This window comes from Melozone crissalis, unplaced genomic scaffold (genome assembly GCF_028551555.1).
Source record: "Melozone crissalis strain CALT ecotype California unplaced genomic scaffold, PUWL_Pcris_2 ptg000013l_1, whole genome shotgun sequence".
In the NCBI taxonomy this organism is placed as follows: domain Eukaryota; kingdom Metazoa; phylum Chordata; class Aves; order Passeriformes; family Passerellidae; genus Melozone; species Melozone crissalis.
The window spans coordinates 8,219,537-8,240,807 of record NW_026535791.1 but is presented as its reverse complement, the minus strand read 5'-3'; the positions used below and the strand labels follow the sequence as shown (position 1 = coordinate 8,240,807).

General features: G+C 38.3%; 1 protein-coding gene across 1 annotated transcript in view; it reads left to right on the top strand.

Moving 5' to 3' along the window:
• STARD13 (StAR related lipid transfer domain containing 13) overlaps positions 1-21,271 on the top strand; it is a 244,671-nt gene that overhangs the window by 58,163 nt on the left and 165,237 nt on the right. The window contains exon 4 of the mRNA XM_054271414.1: positions 19,038-19,071. Within this exon, the coding sequence (XP_054127389.1) occupies positions 19,038-19,071 (34 nt within the window). The remainder of the gene's footprint in view (positions 1-19,037; positions 19,072-21,271) is intronic.

The window sequence follows — 21,271 nt, the reverse complement described above, 5'->3', positions numbered from 1 at the left end:
GTAGAAGGTATAGAAATTACAGAGATGCTGCAAAGAAAAAAGAAATTAACTAAAATGAACAAAAAAAAGTAGGTCAATTTTGGCCTAACTTTGTTCAAGTTGTTTCTTTTAAATATGAAGAGCAGAGAAAATAGGCAGATGGGAGTACAGAAAAGGGAAATAAGCCAAAGTGATTAGCCTGGTGACCTTCCCTTATTTCTGGTGGATTTTGTGTGTATGTGCACTGTGCCATTGTTTCTGATGAATAAAATTAACATATTCAATTTATATCCTAAAAGAAGCCTAAATTCAGTAATTTTTTCAGTACTGCAGTTCCAGTTTAAGGTGCAACTTTTAACTTCAGAAATTGTTATTGTTGTTTGTTATTTTTCTATATTTTGCATATTTATGTGCTCAGATCGAAGATACCTAAAAAAGAGAATAATAGTTTTATAAAACAGCATTAGGGCTAATTAAGAAAAGAAAATAGCTCAGAACAATGGCATTCTCCTGGGGTTTTGTTCATATGCCATTTTTAAACAGTTGAACGTTGAGTCACTCAGTAACAGATTAGCTTATTCATCAGCTTTCTAAGAGCTAAATTTCAATGGATTTCTTCCCTTTCTTATATTCTTTCAAATGATTTATATAAAGGAAAGTTTTCACTATGTTGGTAAGGGTTTCCCAAGAACTTTCCAACTAATGCTTAGTTAAACAGATTGAGTGGAAATTTATACTGTAATTAGTTTGATGAGTGGATTGTGTTGCACAGACCATATTATCCAAAGTTTTCCACTAAGAAAATGAGAACCTAAGGCATAGAAAATTAAGTTATTTCACTTGTGGCTGTTATTTATTATTTTAAAACATAATTGTAATTAATGATAATTTTTTAAGCACCCTGTAGTGTTCTGTTTAATTCTTCTTTGAATGTTTGCTAGGCATTTTGGGAGGCTTGTTATTTGGATGAGATCCACAGTGTCTTTTTTCAGGGTGGCCAGAAACACAAATTTCAAAGGGCATCACTATTGCCTGGTGAGTAGGCTTACATAGAATATGCTGCTAACAATATGGGACTTAACGTCCACCCAGAAGACTTGACTCCTGTGTAGAAATAGGTTTATTCAAGCAATTTAATTTCAAAAATCCAGTGGCTTGAAAAATAATGAATATGGATATTTCTGACATCCAAAAAGGTGCCTGAGTTCTTTTGTCTCTTTGCTAAACACTAGCACTCAAAGCCTCCTATAAGAAATGTATGTCATAGTATAATTTCCTGCTTCAAGAAAAATCTGTTTCCTATTCCCATTTTTAAAATTCATGGCTTTGGATGCTGGTGTTCTGGGGTTACAAATTAAGACAGAGGTCTTGATATACCTTTCATACACATGCATTTCTCAACATCTTCCATGTTATACTTTCCTCCTAGGACCAACTGGTCTTTTCATGCTCTCTCCACAGTTTTTAACAACTCTGAGTGGTTCCTCTGTGAATCCTCAGAAGGTCTGTGATTCTTTTGAAAGATGGTCAATGCTTCTTCCATGATGTCCTTCATCATACTGCACACTAATTCACAGAAAGACATTGCCTTGTTATCCATGTTATTCTCCTTTCTTCTCTGTGTGTATCCTAATATCTCAGGAACTTTTTTTAGCTTGGGCACGCCAGAGAGTTGAGTGTCACTGAGCTGCGATGGTGACAGACTGCTCCATTTATTTAGGAAATAAACAGACTCTCTTCTTGCTGTAGCTCTCCCAGGTGCAAATGTTTCCATATTGTCCTACACTTTACCCCCTGTTCAGTTACTGCATCCCCAGGTCTCATTTCAGGCTGCTCATTTCAGATGCTGTAACCTGTTTCAGCTGAAGGCTTTAATGGTTGGGAAACCTGCTGCCTTTTCAGTGGAAGAGGTGATGGAGGTGCTTGCAAGAACTGTTCCAACAGCAAATCCTGGGGAGATGAAGGGAGAAGTAAGGGTAAAAATGAGGAAGGAAGGGCCTTGAGGCCCTGCATTCCTCCTGCAGGGACCAGAACCTGCAGGAGGAATGCCATAAGAGCAGAGAATTTGTGTCAGCATACCAAGGCCATTTACCAGCCTCTATCACATTATTTTGCATCACAAGGCATCAGCTCTTATTTAGCAACATCTTTTCTGTCAGTTCCTCTGTAATTCACTTGCTGAGCACTCAATAAATAATGTTTCTAAGGGCTAGCTCTGCTACATGAATCCAATTCTAAGTTTCAGATTGTTGGAAATAGAAGTGTTTTGAAAAACTTACACAAATGTCTGCTGTCTCCTTGGAGGCGACTTTTATACCAACTTTATGTTTTTCACTGAGAGGTATTTACACTGAAGAAAGCAACTTGGTATGAACGACTTTTTCTATTAGCATCTACTTTCACATAGTCTTTTCACACCTCTCATGGTGCTGCTACATTTTCTGTATGTTTATTAGGTACCTTCTCTAAACCTTAGTACTGACTCAGAGAGGTCAGGAAGTACCACTGCAGACCTTCGTGGGACTATGCAGTGCAGCAAGACAAGTGCTGCACAGAGCTGCAGTTCTGTGGAAAATGTTGTTTCTACAAAATGCATGGGATTTTTTTTGACTTTTTACAAACCAGGTACATTTGGAGAGTGCTTTATTCAGGAGATTATTCTGTGAGATGACCCATATCCCATACAGAATAACTGGCTCAGCTGTAAATGTTAGCATTGTAGACACCTGTTACTAGATGAAGTCAATCCCACATGTGCAATGTACTGTTAGATTAACTCAAAGTTTTGTTACAGTGCTAAAAATTAACATCTTGATGACTTGGAATATAAAAGCACTTATTTTCAGTTAAATGTACAAATGAATCATGTATTTTCAATATAGGTTTGGGGTTTTATCCGTACTTTCCATTAATTTGATTCTTCATTATTTATGACAGAAATATTGCAATGCAAATTCTGATTTTCTCTTGACTCCTCATTTTAATTGATTCTATTCTATTCTTGAACCAAGTCTCTTCTATGCAACTGCCTTAGCCACTGCTGAAGACAGTCATGTTCTGTAACAGCCATCTTCCTGGGAATAAAAGAATTTGGGTAACAAGGAGATGTCCCTTTGCAGTAAAGATTTTCAGGTGGCTTGCACTTCATGTTCCTAGCCTCCTTTATGTTTGTTAAATTAGCCACTAAAACCAACATTATTTACTATGCTTCATATCTCTTCTCCAAAACAGAAAAGGAAAAATCTTCTTATCTGAAATTATGAGGCTTATGGTTTTGGTTTTTTTACCAAAATGAAACATAATTTAAAAAATTAAGTAGTAAATAGCCTTAACAACCTGCTTTGCTAATTCAAATTAATAATGTCATCCAATGTATTACTGCATCAATATTGTGTTTTTTCAGTATTTCAAACTTCTCCAGCAAAGCTAATTTATTCTGAAGTGCCAAACCAGTAAGATCTACTAATTGTTTCCCCTGCAAAACTGTTAAGGTAGCCGTGCTTTTTTTACAACCATGTAGCATCTCAAAACAAATTGAGAAGACTCTCAGGGGTGACATATTTAGCTGCATAATGTCAGCTATTATATAAAGGCAGTGACAAGGATAGTGCAGTTAAATACCTACTCTCTAATTACATTCTCTGGGAAAATTAGAAGTATATGAAAACACAAAAGTTATTACAGTAATGTACAAATTTAATGCTCTTGGTTACTAATATTAAATAAACTTTCTGACAAAGCAAGATCCTTAGACTCAACCTTTCTCTTTGGCTCCTGGAAAAGCTTGAAGGCAAACAACAGATAGGTCTCAGGGAAAGAATTTTTATATCCTTTTTAAGTATAGTGTTGCCTTCAAAGTGTATAAATTAGAGTTGTAAACTATATCCATTGTTTAGACACTATACTGTGTTATATACATTGAGTGATATGCTCAATGTGCCTTGTTTTATAAGTTAATATAGAGCTAGCATTATAGTATATTCAGAATAATAATATTAAAAAGCTAAACATTGCAAATATAACTTGAAAGAAATCCTGCTTTGCTAATGACTTAGGAGAGCAGTTGGTGTTAAATTATCCCTCCTACCAAAGGTATAAATCTTTCAAAATATCACATGAATGTTATATAAATCGCTCGTATTTATTATTCTACTAACAGTAACTATGATGCTATTATTAAACTACATTATTAAACTATTACACTCATGTTTGACTCTTATGCCAAAAGAACTAAAATCTGTAATGTGCTGCACAAAAACAAAACCAGCCTTTCAGGTAGGTGTCTGAGAAGTGTAACTGATTTCTGTTGCATTATTGTAAAAGAAAACTATAGAAAAATCAACAGAAATCACTAGTGACACTGTTTAACATATCCTGACTTGTAGAGTCTTTCTGTATTGACCTTTTCCTTTATGTTTCCTAGTTTTCCCTTGTAACACCAGAAGAACAAGGTCTGTAATTGTAATTAGATCAATCTGACAATGAGTCACTCTCTGGCAGCTAAAGAGGAATCGGGAGAAAAATAATCTAATCTTAAACATGAGTGGTATTTGCTGGAGGGAAGGGAGGAAGGGAGGGTGTATGTATTTTTTTTTAAAGGGGAATGTAAAACTTGCCAGGAATTTCTTAATTTTTTTTTCTTAAATTTTTTTCCTAATCTTGTGCTTCATGATCTAGAGTGGCTGCTGAGTATATTGAAAAATCAGAGCAGTATTGAAATCACCCGTAAATACATATTTCCTTGTGTATGCAAAATGGCATGTTTCAGTTTTTAATTACACTGTTAGGGGCAGATCTAGTGGCAGAAAGATGGTCATGTCTATTTTTGTATCCATTATCCACTGGCACCAGTTCATAAATTGTAAACATCTCTAGTAGGCACCTGAGCATCCTGATCATAGAATGGTTTATATTGGAAGAGACCTTAAAGATCATGTATTTCCAATCCCTCTGCCATGGGCAGAGATGACACCCACTAGATCAGGTTGCTCAGAGCCCCATCCTCCCTGGCCTTGAACGTGGCAAGGAATGGGGTATCCACATCTTCTCTGGACAACCTGTGCCAGTGCCTCACTACCTCTGAGTAAAGAATTTCCTCTTAACACCTAATATAAATCTTTAAACCCACTGCCTGCTCCCATCAGTATGAAAAGTGGCTCTCCCTGTCTTTTTCATAGGCCACTTTAAGTTTTGCAAGGCCACCATGAGGTCTTCCTGGAGCCTTCTCCTCTCCAGGCTGAACAACCCCAGTACAGCAGGCCTAAGTACAGCTGCAGTCTTGGCAAAGCAATCTACAGCTGGCTGTTGTGAAATGCTGAGCTCTGGGGATTTCTGAATTCCTTGTCCTCTCTGGAGCCCAAATGCCTGACTAGACATTTTATTCTCCATCCTCTTAAGATCCAAGATTGGATTGCACTTTTGAGGGTAAGCACACAACTGTGCAGTGAGTGTTCCCCTCGCAAAATGTCACATTTGGTGTAGCATCTAGAATGAAAGTCTAAGCTGGGCTGTGAGGTCTTCAATCCAAGGATGATCCTTTGATCCTATCCATATGCATGGGGTTTGACCTAGTTTTTCATCTATTGTGTGTTCCCATAAAAATTGACCTTATTTCTGGTTGACTCCTGAATGTGAGGCACTTTGTAATGTAAGCAATAAAATAACATAACACTGCATAAATGGTAAATTGCTGCATTCTCTATGTTGCTGTCTTGAATTTTTACTTTAATCTCATATGGATAAAGCTCTCAATATGTGTTCCAAAACATTGTGACTAGCAAAAAGCTGACAGGTAGTGTACTGAAAATTTACAACACAAGATCAAAAACTCTAAAATTTCTGGAGAGAAGAGAGCTGGGTACATTCTGATACCAAATGTAGAAAAGCCCTCGTGCAGAAGGTAATTTGAGTGTCTCTTTCTTTCCTTCAGAACTCTTTAAAATGAAAGTCACCACAAAAATGTCATTCTCTGATTATTTACTAAAATAAAAAGGTTCATGCTGGAATGCATTTTAGTCAAGAGAGAGCTTAGGCTTGCCTAAGATTAGATATGAATTATATTAGACTTGACGTAGAATGAAGGTGAACATTGCAGTACATCATAGAAAAAATGCCGCAAGAAATCAGACTTTTATCTCTAAAGAGCCTTAAGAATGTTTAGCATGAAAACTGGAGGAACTCCAGGTAGTGCATCGTGGTGCTACATCCACCCAGCATTTGCTGCCTGTTTGGGTTTGTGTAGCTATGAATTCAGACTAAAGGGGTATACAGATCTGAAATAGAAAGAAGTCAGTGAAATAATGATAGTTCCTTAATCTCACAGTCAATTAATATGTAAGGCCTCTTCTCCTTTCTTAAATCATCTGCCTAGAGTTACATATTCTCATTCTTTAATCATGTAGATGATAAGGAGGCTTGACACTGGCTGTTATATTTGGTAAGTTAAAATATGCTGTCATAAAGTAGGTTGTTGAGTCTGTTTTGATACTGTCCTGTTTGTTGTGGTATAAACATTATGTTCCAATTGATTTTTTTTTTCATCAGTTGTAAAATATTAGTAGGTATTTCTAGTGATAAATGAGTTTTAAAGAGTGCCTAAGATACTGGAGGGCCTTGAATGTGAAGGTGCAAGTGGCCATGAAGCACCAGATATTCCTGCAAGGGATGAAACATTTGAAGTTACATAACAAGCAGATTGAAATTCCAGATATTCTATAATTAACTCTAGCAGTTCATAGGAAGGTTCTGTGTATTTGATGGTCTCCTTCAAGCTCTCGTGAGTGTTGCAGGTCCTAGATTAAATCAAGACCTAGCCCCCAGTCCTGAGGTATGGCTAATCCTGGGAGTTAGCCCTCAAACTTTTTTCCATAAGCTGTCAAGAGGTCAGCAAATTTTGAAAACTCATTTGCATGAATTTACATGCTTCTCTGGCTAAAGATCTACTTATAGTTATGTAAAAGTCCTCTCTTACTCCTAGTGCAGTAGGAACAGGCCCTCAGATGCATGACACTATGAATTGTACCACAAGCAGCAGAATGACTGTAATGTGGCATCTCTCCTTTATTCTCATGTCATTACCCTGTGAAGTACAAAATTATTGCTCCAGGTTCTGGAGGAAGGATTGTGTAGGAAATCTGTCCCATAACAGAGCAAACTGAGCCTCTCAGTAACTGAGCTATTGTTCTTTGCACAGACAGCATGGAGGTCCCAAGGAATGGGGAACTGGTTCATCTCACAGCCATGAGACTTTGGGAGAGCCACCTTCACTTCCTTCAATAATTAATAAACCAATTACTAATCAAATGTACATTTCCACGCTGAAACAGAATTCATGCTGTATAGGTAGAGACATCTCAGCATCCAGTTTTCCAGCAGCTGCTATCACCAAGGTTGTTGCAGATGTGCATTCTGACAAAAGTCCAGAAGCCCAGCCAGAGAGCATAGGAAAATCCTTTCTTGCATTAATTAGTAGGTAAAAGGGCCACTGAGAAGCCCTTTTCAAATGTTCCCATTCTAATTTTTTCTCTTGGAACATTAGAATATAGCAATTAGGAGATAACTTTTTAAAATGCACTGCAATAACTGCTTTCTGATCTCAGAGGTTGCATCATGAGTTGGCATTATTTTTAGTTGCTGTCCAATAAAATTGGACAGAAGATAGATGTGAATCAGTAAGTGCACCCTTTACTGTGGGGTTTTTCAAATTTCTCATTTGTTGACACAATAATTTTCACTTTAAAAGTTTATTCTTGTTGGACCTGACTTGTAGGTCTGATATAAATCTTGTAGGTCTGATATAAATCAGATCTACTTTGATTTAAGATCAGCTGAAGCAATTATGTTTTTTGTAAAGTCAGTGCTTTTTGAAAGTTGAATAGTGCCTTAAATCTAACTGTAAAAACAAATTTTAAGCAGTAGTCATTAATGTGAATTACACAAACAGAAAACAAAGAATGATGATATTTGTCTCACAGTGATTAAGGACAAAAAGGTAAAGGTATGCAAGGTGACAGAAAAATCTCCATTCATTCCATCAGCATTTAGTTGTAGTCCATGATGTGCATGTGAGTGGTATAAAAATTGTTCAACAAACAACAAACAAATCATAAATGTTAAGCGATGCTATGAAAGTTGTCTTTTTATTTCAATTGTCTAAAACTTGCCTAATACCACATTTTATGATTCTATAATTTCAAGTTTAGTTTATTCCATTTAGGAATTATACTGAGCTATGGAGAACAGTAACACTGTGAAGAGATTGTGGAGTTTTCCACTAAAGGATCCTTGAATATTTCTAGGAAGGTCATGGTGCTTAGCTACCAAAAAAAAAAGAAAGGGAAAAAAAAGGAACAGAAATTACTGTTTGTCTGCATTGCAGAGAAGCATAAAACAAGTTCTTCTTATAGGAGCACAAGGTATAGAGATAATTCTGTGAATATATTTGTTTTGGCTGTCCATGACAGCTGAGAAGTAGTACATGCCAATTTTATAACCCCTCTGTGGTGGTGCAGTTATTTTACTCCATTTCAAGAAGTAAAGTGTTTCTTTCTCTTTTTGTTGTCTGTTTGTTTTTTTAATAGCCAAATAGCTTAGCCAGTACTACATATATTGAAATGGGTTTGAATCTGCTTTAGGCTATGCAGAAATGGGGGGAAAGGCAGGGAGGGAAATTTGAGCTAGTCCCTAACAAATTTCTGCTCTCTCCTGCTGTCAGAGAAGGATGCATGCAGGTCATTAAGTACCTCATCATGATTTTGCCAATTGTTTTAAACATGATTTGACAGAGAAAAGTCAAGGTCAATGCTTCTGTACAGACATTTTGTGATGTCTGTAAGACAGTAAATTTTAAATTATAAAATATGGTTGTGGCTGTGGAAACCATAACATCTCTGACTTGCAGTTAGACTTGTGTATTAGGAGTGATATAGCTGCAGAAGTGAGAGACCAAACTGCTTCAGGATAAGCAGTAATCCAAGGGTCACTGTAGCAGTGGAGATGTTCATGGGTAGCTGAAGAATATTTGTTTCTTTGTTCAGCCAGTGCTGCACTGACTTGCTGGAGGTCACAGATTAAGCCAGCAGCCCCTTCAGTATGTGAGCACACAAATTCATGCTCTCTCACAACCTCAGCAATTTTTGCAGGGAAAAGATTGGAAGGGTGAGTGAATCAGAGGCACACACACATATACATATATCTAAATTGTGTCTGTCTATATATGTGTGCATATGCTTACCTGGGGAGGGGAAGAGGGGGTGTTTAGGGTGCATGATGTGTATTTGTAGAGAAGACTTCTAGATCCAGTTTCTGCAGAGTGTGTTGAGTCAAATGCAGCCCACCACTACAGTTAGTGTATTTAAAAAATGGATTTAAGCATAGTATTAACATTGAGCATGCTTTGTCTACATAATTTCAAACCATACATGTCTGTCTTTTGGTGCACTGCAGCCCTCTTGTTCTTAGTTCACATGTGCATCAGGAGTTCTCAACTCCTGATGCAGCATAATTTCACCTAACTTTTCTCATCATGTGCATAATCTTGGCAGGTAAGGCAAAAAGTAAGGCAAGCAGCTGGGAACACAAGGCTTTGAAATTGTGTAGGTGTTTACATGGCAGTTATCTGAATTGCACCTGGGCATTTGCTGGCAGTGAACCCCACTGCAAAGGGAAATGTATGCTTTTCTATGAAAATATTAACTTTGCGACCGGAACACAAATGCATTGTCCTTTATTTTTATGGGTTGAAGTGTTCATTTTGAAAATAAACAACAGAAGTCAATACACATCACAAGCATTGGTTTTCCTATGGGCTACACCAGAATTTGCAGTGGAGTTGTCATTTCTGACATTTCTTGTGTGCGTTTGCTGTGGAGGTGGTGAGGTAGGTGGCATCCTCTTACCTGCTGCTGGCACACTGAAGCAGGTAAGCAAAAGAATGGTAAAAGCCATTCTCTTCTTTCTTAGAAAGGGAGAACTATGAAAACTCCTAAAGAGAACCATGTTATTTGCCTGGGAAAAGATTTTTCTTTAAATCTGGCATAACAGCTGTGATAAACAGAGACAAAACCACAGAGACAGGCAAAAAAAAAATTATCACAGATTGAAAAGGATTTACAGCAGGTTTCCAGTAATGAAATGTTCTATAAAGACTAAAATCTATAAATCAAAAGATAAAAAACAGTCAGAATGTCTGCTTCTCCTAAGGGCATCAGCCCTTGCTGGGGTGATGCAGAGATGCTACCTAACATTTTCCACAGGTGCTCTCATGAAGCTGTCCACAGCTCTTCTGCTGTGCACAACTTCTGTATTTTCAGTAACTCTTTGGAATAAAACAATTTTTTTTTCTTCACTTATCCCTGCTTTACCTTTTACTGAAAAATGACCACTAAACAAACCTGTGTTGATTTTCCTCAAGAAGCCTAAAATGTTGACCAAGATTTTAAGTGATGGCTAATACATCAGTACACTGGGAAAAGTGCATTTTTGTTTAAGACTAAATTACAATGATGAGTTTTATTGACTGTGAAGGAGAATACCCCATATCCACTCAGAGCCTAGCCATCATGAAACATTTCTGTGGACACTCAGTAGTGAAAACAAACAAACTGCTGCTAATGGCAGTCTGAAGTTCATTCCCAGCTAAGTACTGCTCTGGGCCAAGCTAAAATAACACCCCAGCTGCAGCCAGAGCTCAGAGGGCTTGGTTTTCATGTTCTGCCATGGATTACTGCTAACTGCTGTTTGCTTTAGCAGTCACTCATTTCCCAGAGCAGCACAGCAGTCCCCAGCTTTCGTGCCTCTCTTTGTTGCTGGGTGACCTCTTGTACCTTTCCCACTTCATTCTATCTTTAAAATAGATATAGCACTTCTTCCTACTCAAGAGGGTAAAAATGATAGCAATGTGTGACTCACTGTATTGTTCCAGGATTGTAAAAAGCAGGGGCTACTCTGGCCTCTCACTTTCGTTCATCTCCATTTGGCAGTCGTTGGTCTTCTTATTTGTCTTTCTTCCTCCCACCTCTGCCCCATCACATTTCCACCTGACCCCCACACATATGTTGTGACAACTGCATTATCTCCAGTTTTTATTCATGTCTTTGTTTATACAGAAGCATGGCTGGTTATCTTAGCAGAGAGCTGAGCACTAATTGTTATTTGCGCAGTTCTGAGCATGTTGATGTTAGTCCTGCTGCAGAGTCGAGAGTTCAGGATGACTAAGTGCTTCTGGGACTTGGTAGAAGTAAAAGCACAATGAAGAGGACATTTTTTGATTTTATCAGGATGAAATTTGCTGAGACATGGCAGAACTGTATCCTGTAAGGAAGTGATCCTTAAGGGTGGGTGTTGGGAATTGGGCATGATGAATTGAATATTTAGGACACCATGCAAACCAAAAGAGCCTACATATTCCACAAGCTGTTTCCTTGGCTAAATTCTTGAGGCTGCCTGTACCTGCTTTGCAAGAACATAGTACCCAACTGTCAGGTTAGATTGTAATTAGATTTTAAAATATTGGGCACAATTAAAGCATGTCTAAAAGCACAAAAGTGGGAGGTGCTATTGAGAGCTTGTGTAAGTGGAAGAGAATGGGGGTGTATCACCATTTTACACCAGGTGGAACCAGACCTGCTTGGCTGCCCTGGTCACCTTGAAGGGCCCAGGGGCATCTGTTTCTGCAGTGAAACATCTGTGTTCTATCTCTCAGGTATATCCAGCTGGCCACAAAGGGCAAAATAATGACAACAGAGAAGCTGTTCTCACAGCTGGCTTTGGTTAGAACATGAACTTCCAGGAGCACAGTATAGAATCCCTAAAAATTTAAGAAAATTACCTTGGATATATTATAGCAAAGTAACATTCTGGAGTTTTAAATAGCTACATCTTCAAAATAATACTAAAAAAATAATAATTGTGCCTGTTCAGAGCTATTTTCTACATTAATTACAGTGACCTCTAAAATCAATAGTAAAAGGTATAATAAAATAATATACTTCTAAAAGGTACAATAAAATCCTTGAAGGTGAAGAAGATACCTGAACTTATGATACCTTGATGCCCTTTTTTAATGATTTCAAGTACAAATACTGGTAGAAACAGTCTTTCTGTTTGGCGAAATGCTTTGCCAATTTGTAAAATTTTCTTATATGATTCAACACCAGGCTTTGCAAATTTCTTATATAATGTAATACGAGTTAAATATTCAAGTAAACACATTTTCAACCCAAAAATCAGTTTTTTCCTTCAAAATGATCAAAATGAAACCCTTTGACAATTTGCTTTTTTATTTGATCATTCACATTCTCTGTTGAAAAGTCATGTCAATTTAATTTTTAAATGGAAAAAGAGGTGGGAAAAGTCCTCAATAGTTTCAAGCTCCAAATTACCACTTCTACTGATTCCCATATTATTGCTCTTATCCTTCTGTGGGATTTGTGGATCAGTTGCAAGCTACTGCAACTTTTTTTTTTACTCTAATGTAAATGGTGGTATCTGAGCATACCTGTGTACGTGGTGCAGCATAGTCAGCAACAAAGAGGCTCTTGTTGCTGACAAGAGGCTTTTTGCTAGCCATTAAATAATAGGAAAATTTTCACATACAGACTTTCACTTGTTGTCCTGGGGCAAAATTTAGGAGATCAGATAGTTCAGTTTTCAAGACTATGGAATAGCAAACACAGTCATTTATTCCATAGGGGAAATCATAGGAGAAGCAAAGATAATATAGAGTGAATGACAGCAAAAAACCCAAGATTACAAAGTATTAAACAAAGTGCTTGCATTAGAGCAACATGTGAGACAGAGGAAATGGAGCTATAATGGAGCTCTTGTGATGAAAGCAACAAATTAAACAGCAGAAACTCTTTGGTGATAAAATTAATGTTCTGCTTCTTTTGATTCCCATTTGTCAAGATGAGTGCTAGTGCTAGTGCAAGACAAATTGGCATGGCCAGCTGAGCCACAGGGATGGATGGTATCATCCAATCTGATGGCAAAATGAGCAATTGCAATGGTTTAATACAGTAAAAAACACCATGGAGGCACACCCTAGCACTCATCTCAAATGGCTACGCCTCACGTGTTGGAACTGAATCCTCCTCAATTAAAATTTGGTTGTAACCCCCCAGGCTGTAACTGCTTGACATTTGGAAATCATATTAGCATCTGCTAGAGGTGAAATCTCCCTGGTCTGTTAATATAGTAAATTCTTTTAGATAAGTATGATAAATTACATTTACTGAAATGCATGTTGCTTTACTGTTAGTCTTGTAGCTCATTTTCTTCTAATCTCACTTGGAACGTTGTTGAAATGGTTTTCATTTTTATATACTTTATTATTGCCCTGCTCCATATATTGTAAACATTTTTAAATGCTGTTCAAAAGCTTTCACTTTAAAATAGTTTCCAGGTAGTTTTCTATTTGATCGAAGCTTTCAAAACAGCAGCCATTAGAAATGTCACATTATTTTTGAAACTTCTGTCAATAGTACATAGGCAAAATAGATACATATTTGTAGCAAAGAGATAAAAGCAATTTAATGACTCTTTCTTTCTATGACAGTTTTTTGAACTAGCACCGATCTTGGTGCAAAGATTTAAAAATTTATTTAAATATTTATTTAAATAAATATTTAGACTAAAGTAAAATGCATGTTAAAAACTGTGAGTGAGGGTAATTTTGCCAACTAAAATACTAAACAATGGAAAATAATTTTAAAATTTTCATTGTGTTCTTTAACAGCTGTGCACAATTATTAAATATGTTTTTATATCTTTAGGCAATATATACAGTTTTAACTTTTTAGAATACAGTACAGAGTATTAAGTTTAGGGTTTTCAAAAGACATGTCTGTGTCCTCTGAATTCTTACAGATGCTTGAAATCCCCCTGTAGGTGCTGAAAGGCTGCAGTGAGGTCTCCCCAGAGCCTTCTCTTCTCCAACTCTGTCTTCATAGGAGAATTGTTTCAGCCTTCTGATCATTGTGATCATTCTGATCTTTGTGGCCCTCCTCTGGGTCCATTCCAATAGGACCACTCAGTTTTTTCTGTGCTGAGGTCCCCAGAGCTGGATGCAGCACACCCAGTGGGGTCTCATGAGAGTGGAGTAGAGCTGCAGAATCACCTCCCTTGACCTGCTGGTCACTCTTCTTGTGAGCAAGCAAGAAGACTTGCATGACTGCAGAATGGGGAGCTGTTTAAACTTCTTTCTTTGACCCCATCATGAATAGTTTGCAGCACACTAGCTCAGGTTCAATGGAAGAAATTGAAAATTTCACCTTCCCCCTGTGTGGGATCTCAGCACAGCAGTCCTGATGTGCAGAGTCACCGAGACAACCCTTGGGGGGCTCGGAGGTCCTGGAACGTTGCCAGAAGTGTTTGGTGGTTGGACTTTGATCCTGCATGGGAGACGACACCTGTATGAGGATGGGAGGATCACACGGGGATAAATGGTGAAGAGATAGATTAATTATAGTGTGAAACACAGGTTTTAGAATCTCGGTACAGGGGGGTTCTAGGGAGACAAGATGGAGGAATTAGGGCGTTGTCCTGTCCTTCTTCTTCTTCTTCTTGTCGTCCATCTTCTGTGGTGGTGGTGGCACTTTGAGATTGGTTCTTACTGAATGTGCACTTGTCAATAAGGGTGAAAGGTATTGGGGAGAAAAGGTAAATATCTTATACGTAGTTTTGGGTATAAAGATAAGTGACCGCCCCAAGGGCAGTCAGTGTGCTCATGGCTGACGTGCTGTGCGGACCTCTGTCGGGCCGAGAGAAAATATTGTAGATAAGAATTAATAAACACTGAAGACCGAAAAACCTGAAGACTCCTTTCATCCTTTGGAGCGCGGGCTGCCCCAAGGCCATCCCGAGCCTTTCCAGGCCATCAAAAACAGCCGAGAACGGGACACCCCTGCTTCTAACCTGCTGAATGTTGTATCACAGCACAATGTGTTGTGATGCAACAGGTATGAGGCATAATCACATCAAACCAAGACCTGTCTTCCATGCCACAAGGGGAAATTCTCTAATAGAACTCAGGCTGTATATCAAATATGGTCTCTAATAAACACCTCTGCAGTGGTTGTATTTTAAAGGAAAATTATGAGCTCTGTTGTCAGCCTTTGAAGATACATCTTAAGCACTAAAATCCAGCAGCAGTTTCAACCCTGTACCAAAGATGGGTGCCAAGTCTCTGAGAGAAATCAAATTTCTGACACAGCAGTCTCAGCAGTATTTTCTGTGGAATAGCTTCAGTATTGCCATTATTCTCAACTGACTAACGTGCTCTAGGGAAATTGCTAGTGTCATCCAGACTGAAGTTCTCATTGCAGGGGCCAGGTAACTTCAAGTTAAGGCTAACATTGCTGTGTCATAATATTACTTCCCTTTTTGGGCTGTGGAATTTTATTTTGAAGTAGTAACTAGGATTTTCTTTCCTTCTGTAAACATCTCTCTGAAAGGATCTAATAAACCTGCTACACAGAAGATTGAGCTTTGCATGTGGATTGCTGTTTTCCTCCTTTAAAACTGCCTATATGTCACTCTAATTAAAGCCTGACAGGTCATTAAATTGCCAGAATGAAGAACCAGCATGATTTTTTTAATCCTTATTTGGAGGACCTTTTTCAGTTTAGAGTGCTTTCCTTCAGTATCAGTGAACCATTAGGAAGTCATACAAATTTATCCTTTTTCCTCTGCAAGGAGTGTCGTGTTTCAGAGTGCTGCTGCCACTTGCTCACCAAAAAACACAAACCACAAAACACTGTTTTATTAACAGCAGATGTAAAGTAGTCCTGTCCAAATGCCAGGGTTCATTTGATAGCAGTGATATTTCTGATACCATATCTATGTTGAATAAATTCTCTGGCTTTTTTATTAAATGTCTAGGAGAGATATTTGCATGCTGAACAGATACACTAATTACCTTTTTTATTTTTTTTTGAGGGTGTGATTTCCTGAGAGTGAATGATGACAGTTTGACAGGTACTCAGAAATATCAGTGGAAGATATGGGCATGTTTGAAATGGGAGCATAAAGGAGCTAATAACTAATGCTAATAACTAATAGAGGTTGATGGGGAAGAGGGAAGCAAAAGATGTGGATGCAAAATGGTCTTTTTTCCTTTGAAATGGTGTATGATATTACAGGATTGGTTGGCATTGCAGAATCCCTGTGCTGTTGCAAATTAAAATGGCTTTGAAGTTGTTCAAGTCAATCATTTCATAATCTGTGTCAGAAAATAAAAAACTTTTATGTGACAATAATGTTTCTGGGATGACATTAAGTCATTTAATCTAGTTTGATGAGTTCCGTGCCCTGATCACTTATAGCCAGGAAAGATTATGTATATACCAGAGAAACAGTTTTCTAATGTGTATGTTTATTTTCCTTGTTGACTTTATAATGCTAGTGCTTTGCTTCTATCTTTACTTCCACTTCACCCAAGGAGTTCATTTGAGTAATTTGTTTCCACACAGAATGCCTTTCAAGAAAATCACAGAATCATTGAATCTTGTAGGTTGTATAAGACCTCAGAGATCACCAAGTCCAGCCATTAACCTAACACTGTCAAGTCCACCATTTAACCATGTCTCTCAGTGCCACATCTGCATCTACACATCTTTTAAATACCTCCAGGGATGGTGACTCCACCCTTCCCTGAACAAACAGCCTGTCTCAATGTTTGGCAGTGATTTCTGTGAAGAAGTTTTTCTTAAAATCCAATCCAAACTTCCCCTGGTGAAACTTGAGGACATGTCAGGTTCTTTATAAATGCAACATGTCCACTTCCCTCCCACCAATAGATCCACAGCCTTTCTTTAGGTAGCTGAACCTACACTGAGGGTACAGTTGCCTCATCCATGTCACTGGCTCATCCTGCTCTGGTCATGGAGCACAGGGTGACACTGTCCAGAAAAGTTTTTGGAGACCTTTGCTCACAGAGGTGAATGTGGGAGGGCCCTGCTGAAACATGGGACTACTGAGGAGGAGGAATGGACCCTCCATTCCTCCTAAACGTTTCTCCTAAGCATCTGAACATCTCTGCTTTCTGTGAGCTGGTTTACATGCTTCAGCAAATAAGACATGGCTATATCAGCAGAGCGTGTTTATCTTTGGCTGCTGTTTGACACTTCCACTTGCAAAATTGTTACAGCTGGAGTTGTACGCAAATGATTTCTTTATTATTCATAGCAGCAGGTGCTGCAGCAGTCTTTTGGCTAGAGTTGTACTCTCTTGGTCTGTGGTTTCTATATATTTGATTAGCTGGTGCCATGCTGTTCAGATGGGTTGCTAGTCCTCCAATAAATGTATTTTGTTACACAATCAGTTATATAGTGCCTTATCATTTCCATAAATCACTTTTAGTTGGCAGCTTTCTGTTGCCACTTGAGATTGTTCCAGCAATAATTTGCCTCCTTTTTTGTATGGCATCCTAAAAAGATCTTGGAAGTTAACATAGCCTGGGTATGATTTTAATAGCTGGTGTCCTTCTGGCAGCACTAGAACACACAAGCCAGTTATCCATGAAGGACTGACATATTTATTTTCAATTCACATATCATTTATGTATTCTTCAAGAAGTGCTTATCCAAAGATTCAGTATAGCAATTTAGGCATCAACCAGGCTTATGCCAGAATTATGATTCTAAAAGTCAGGTGCCTCTCCCCAGGCAGGGTGATAAACAGCACTGCAGCTCACTGAAGACTGCCTCACTCAGAAAGGCATCCCAAAAACCTGGCACACTCATGTAGGACCTGCCTGTCCCTTGCCAATTGACACAGCCCATGCCTGAGTTTCCTACTTCTCTGTGGAAATGAGATACTTTGCCACTAATGAAACATGATTTGGACTCAGCCACTCATTATCTTCCCATCAGAAGTGACCACTCTGATTGATCCTTGCTGGCTAAAGATAGGTCAACTTCAGCTGCTGCTCAGGCAGACCTTGCAATGGAGCAGGAGGCTCTTTTAGAATGAAATTGCCTTGCAGAAGGCAAAAACAAAATGTACCCTAGCTGTGCTTTCCCTATTATTAAGAGAGATGCCTAATCAATTTGGTTCCATGCTCAGAGGAGGAATTTTCCAATATCTCGGTAAAATTCTTCATTAGATAAAAGATAAATAAAAAAGCATGTTTTTATAGACAGATTCTTATCAAGGCTGTAGAAGCAATATTGACTGAAGAGATAATGGAGCACTTGGTGCATCTGATGGAAAGGTGCAGATGGTTGTCCATGTGGGGACAAGCAGATAACAGGAACAGGGTGTGTCCCTGCAAGGCATAGGAATGTCTGTCTTTTCAGCTGCATACTGGGCACTTCACACTGGTACCTGGAGGAATCAGTTCACCCTTCTGTTTAATTTAAAAAAAAAAATTAGGTGCAGTTTCACCCATTATGCTAGTTTCATTTACAGCCTGCATTGCTGAGAGTTGGTGATCTATGAAAGGAAATGCATTTAATCACTGTCAACAACCTCCTCATTTGGGCACTGAAAGCTATTAAAGAGAAGAGTAATGGACCAAGAGGTGCATCCAAGTGTGGTGTTAATGGCACCTCTTTCATTTAGTGTGGTAAACTCAAAGCAGCAAAGTGAAAAATATGAAGAAAACAACATGGCAGGTCAGTTTGCCCATGAGCCTCAGGCAGAGCAACCCTCTCTTGGTCACAGATGAGCAGGAAACAGACACCTACCTTCCCAGTAGAGCTGCCTACACAACTTTTCAGCAGCCTATCTGCTCCCTGAGCCCCACCTGCATTGCAAGATCCTTCCAGGCATGTTCCAGTGTTGCACCTTATGTATCCTTACAGCACATACTCTGCTTGTAGAGTGTGCTCCTAGACTCACTCACTGCAGGACAGGTGATCCTGACCTGAGAATGGGTGCTAGGTTGTCATTAGCAAGCAAAGCTAGCTATTCTGTATGATTTTTATTGATAAGCTTTGGATTTTATGCTTTGTGTAAGGTAGTAATGATTAATAATTATGTTGATTGTCATCTTGAAGTGTGGAACTTATTTGAAGGAAAAAATTAACCACTATTAAAGAAAAATCACTTTCTTACAGATGCTGTTTCAGAAGCTGTGCAAGGAAAAAGCAGGTAAGGCTGCATTACATCTTGAAAGTTTCTTGGTGGCTTGTGTAACCATGTGTGCAATGATGGAGGACCCAGGGAGTCTCTGCCATGAAATGGGTGTTCAGTGCATTCATGACAATCGCTTCCATGCTGCTGTTCATGACCTATTGGTGTAGGATTTAGGTCGTTCTTAGGAAAGCTGATAATTCATCACCTTTTGACTTACACCTTGCAAGGTAAGTTCTGAAATAGTAGGGATAACCCCAAACATTTGTTAATGGTGTCAGAGTGGGCCTGAAGGTCTTGCCATGGCACTGGTGTGTGCATGTGTCTGTGTGTGTGTGAGAGAGAGAGAGGTGAGCCGAGATGAGGAACACCTCAGAGCTTTTTCTGTCTCAGCAGTCACTCAGCAGCTGAATCTGATGAAGAGGCTCATTACAGAGGCATATTTTTCAAAAAATCCAACAGCCCCCTGGGACCTACATGTCCCAATTGGCAGAGTCACAATGCCTGATTTCTCCCTTAGCAGGAGCCCACTATCTGGTTGAAGCATTTTTCAATATTAACAGCATTAGTGAGTTTGACCATTAAGAGGAATTATTTGGGGCCAGCAAGGCACCAAGACCAGAGCAGTAAACAGAGCTAAATGCTCAGATTCTCTGAGCTGCACATACATCATCATGCCAGGAGCTAAGGAAAGGTTTGGATGGACAGATATGTACACACACACAGATCCTGGTTCAGCAAGATACTTAACACACAATTAAACCCTCATTTGACAAAACCAATTAATTGCAACAGGCGTAAGAAACTGCTTGGATGATTTGCTTAATTGAAAGTAAAAGTCCTTATTAAATTGTAATGAAGCACAATTAAGAAATACAGAGAAAAGGAACTGCTTCCCAGAATGTGGGTTACTGGGGTTTAATAACAGCCTCAAAGTTTTGCAAAAAGTAATGTTCTCAAAGTCTAGATGAATCCACCTTCCCACAAAAGCCTTTGCCAGCTAGGAATATTTCAGTCATAAACCAATTGACCTCTGGAATCACCCATTTCTGACTGCATTTTCTGTTTTGTTAGTCAGGATGTATGCAGAGTGTGCTAATTAGAAGGAAAGAATTGGACATCACTGCTGTAATTACTCCTCTGTCCCTAGATGACTTAGCATCTTTTTTTTTTTGCCTGAAGGACTAGTTTAAGCTAGTTTGCTCACTCAGTAATTTCTTCTTGCATCTGTCTCTGATCTAAACTGCATCCACAGTTCATTCCAGGGGCCAACCTTGAATCATTTAAAATCAGATGAACGCAGCTTTTTGGAGTCAATTTCACTGATTCAGTGGCTCTGCTGGCAAACATAGTGGCTTAGCAAAATGACAGAAATCCTGGCCTATAAAACTCAGCTCTCTGTAGGCAATTCCACCCTCATGTACTTTAATTCAGGTCAACAAAACATAAAGGCTTCTGAACACCGTGTAAATGTACGTATTTTCATTGGAGCTCTATACACATTAACTCTTCCTGCCTTATGATTTGGATGTGGATTTATTCCATGATGGTATTTGCCAATGAAACACATGCCTGGGTTTTTCCAAAGCTAAACAAATTTCAGAAGTTCTGAGATTGATTGAGCAATTGTTTTAATTGTATTCATTGTTGGATCAAAACCTCTCTGTGCCACTGAAGGCTCACTTTATAAAAAAAAAAGAAAAACCTGTTAATGGCACATGCATTTTAAATAAAACTAATTATTTTAGCAGTGTTCCCATTTTATTGTATGACTGATTTTTAATTGTTTTACTTTTATGACAATATTAATTTTGTCACCCAAAGAGATAAAATTTAGTGTCCATCCTAATGATAGAACTGTAGGATGATGGCTGAAAATCTGATGACTGCAGACATGAAAGAAGAATGACAGGTCATTTTCTGACACAGTTTGGTCACTGAGGTGAAACTTTAATCATAGAAATCTAGCATATGGTAGAGCTGGTAATAAATTTATCATTAAAATGCTTTTGGCAGAAAATGTTCATTTCTTCAAATAGAACATTTTACAGGAAAAGGTTAGCATCCATTCATCTATTTCAAATTGTTTCTGTAAAATAGGCACACACTTCTCAGCATGCAATTATTTAACAGTCTTCAAAGTGAGAAGTGTTAATTTTTATTGAACTTTGAAATTTTGGCATTGAAATCTGTTACACTTAAATATTAAAAAAAAGGA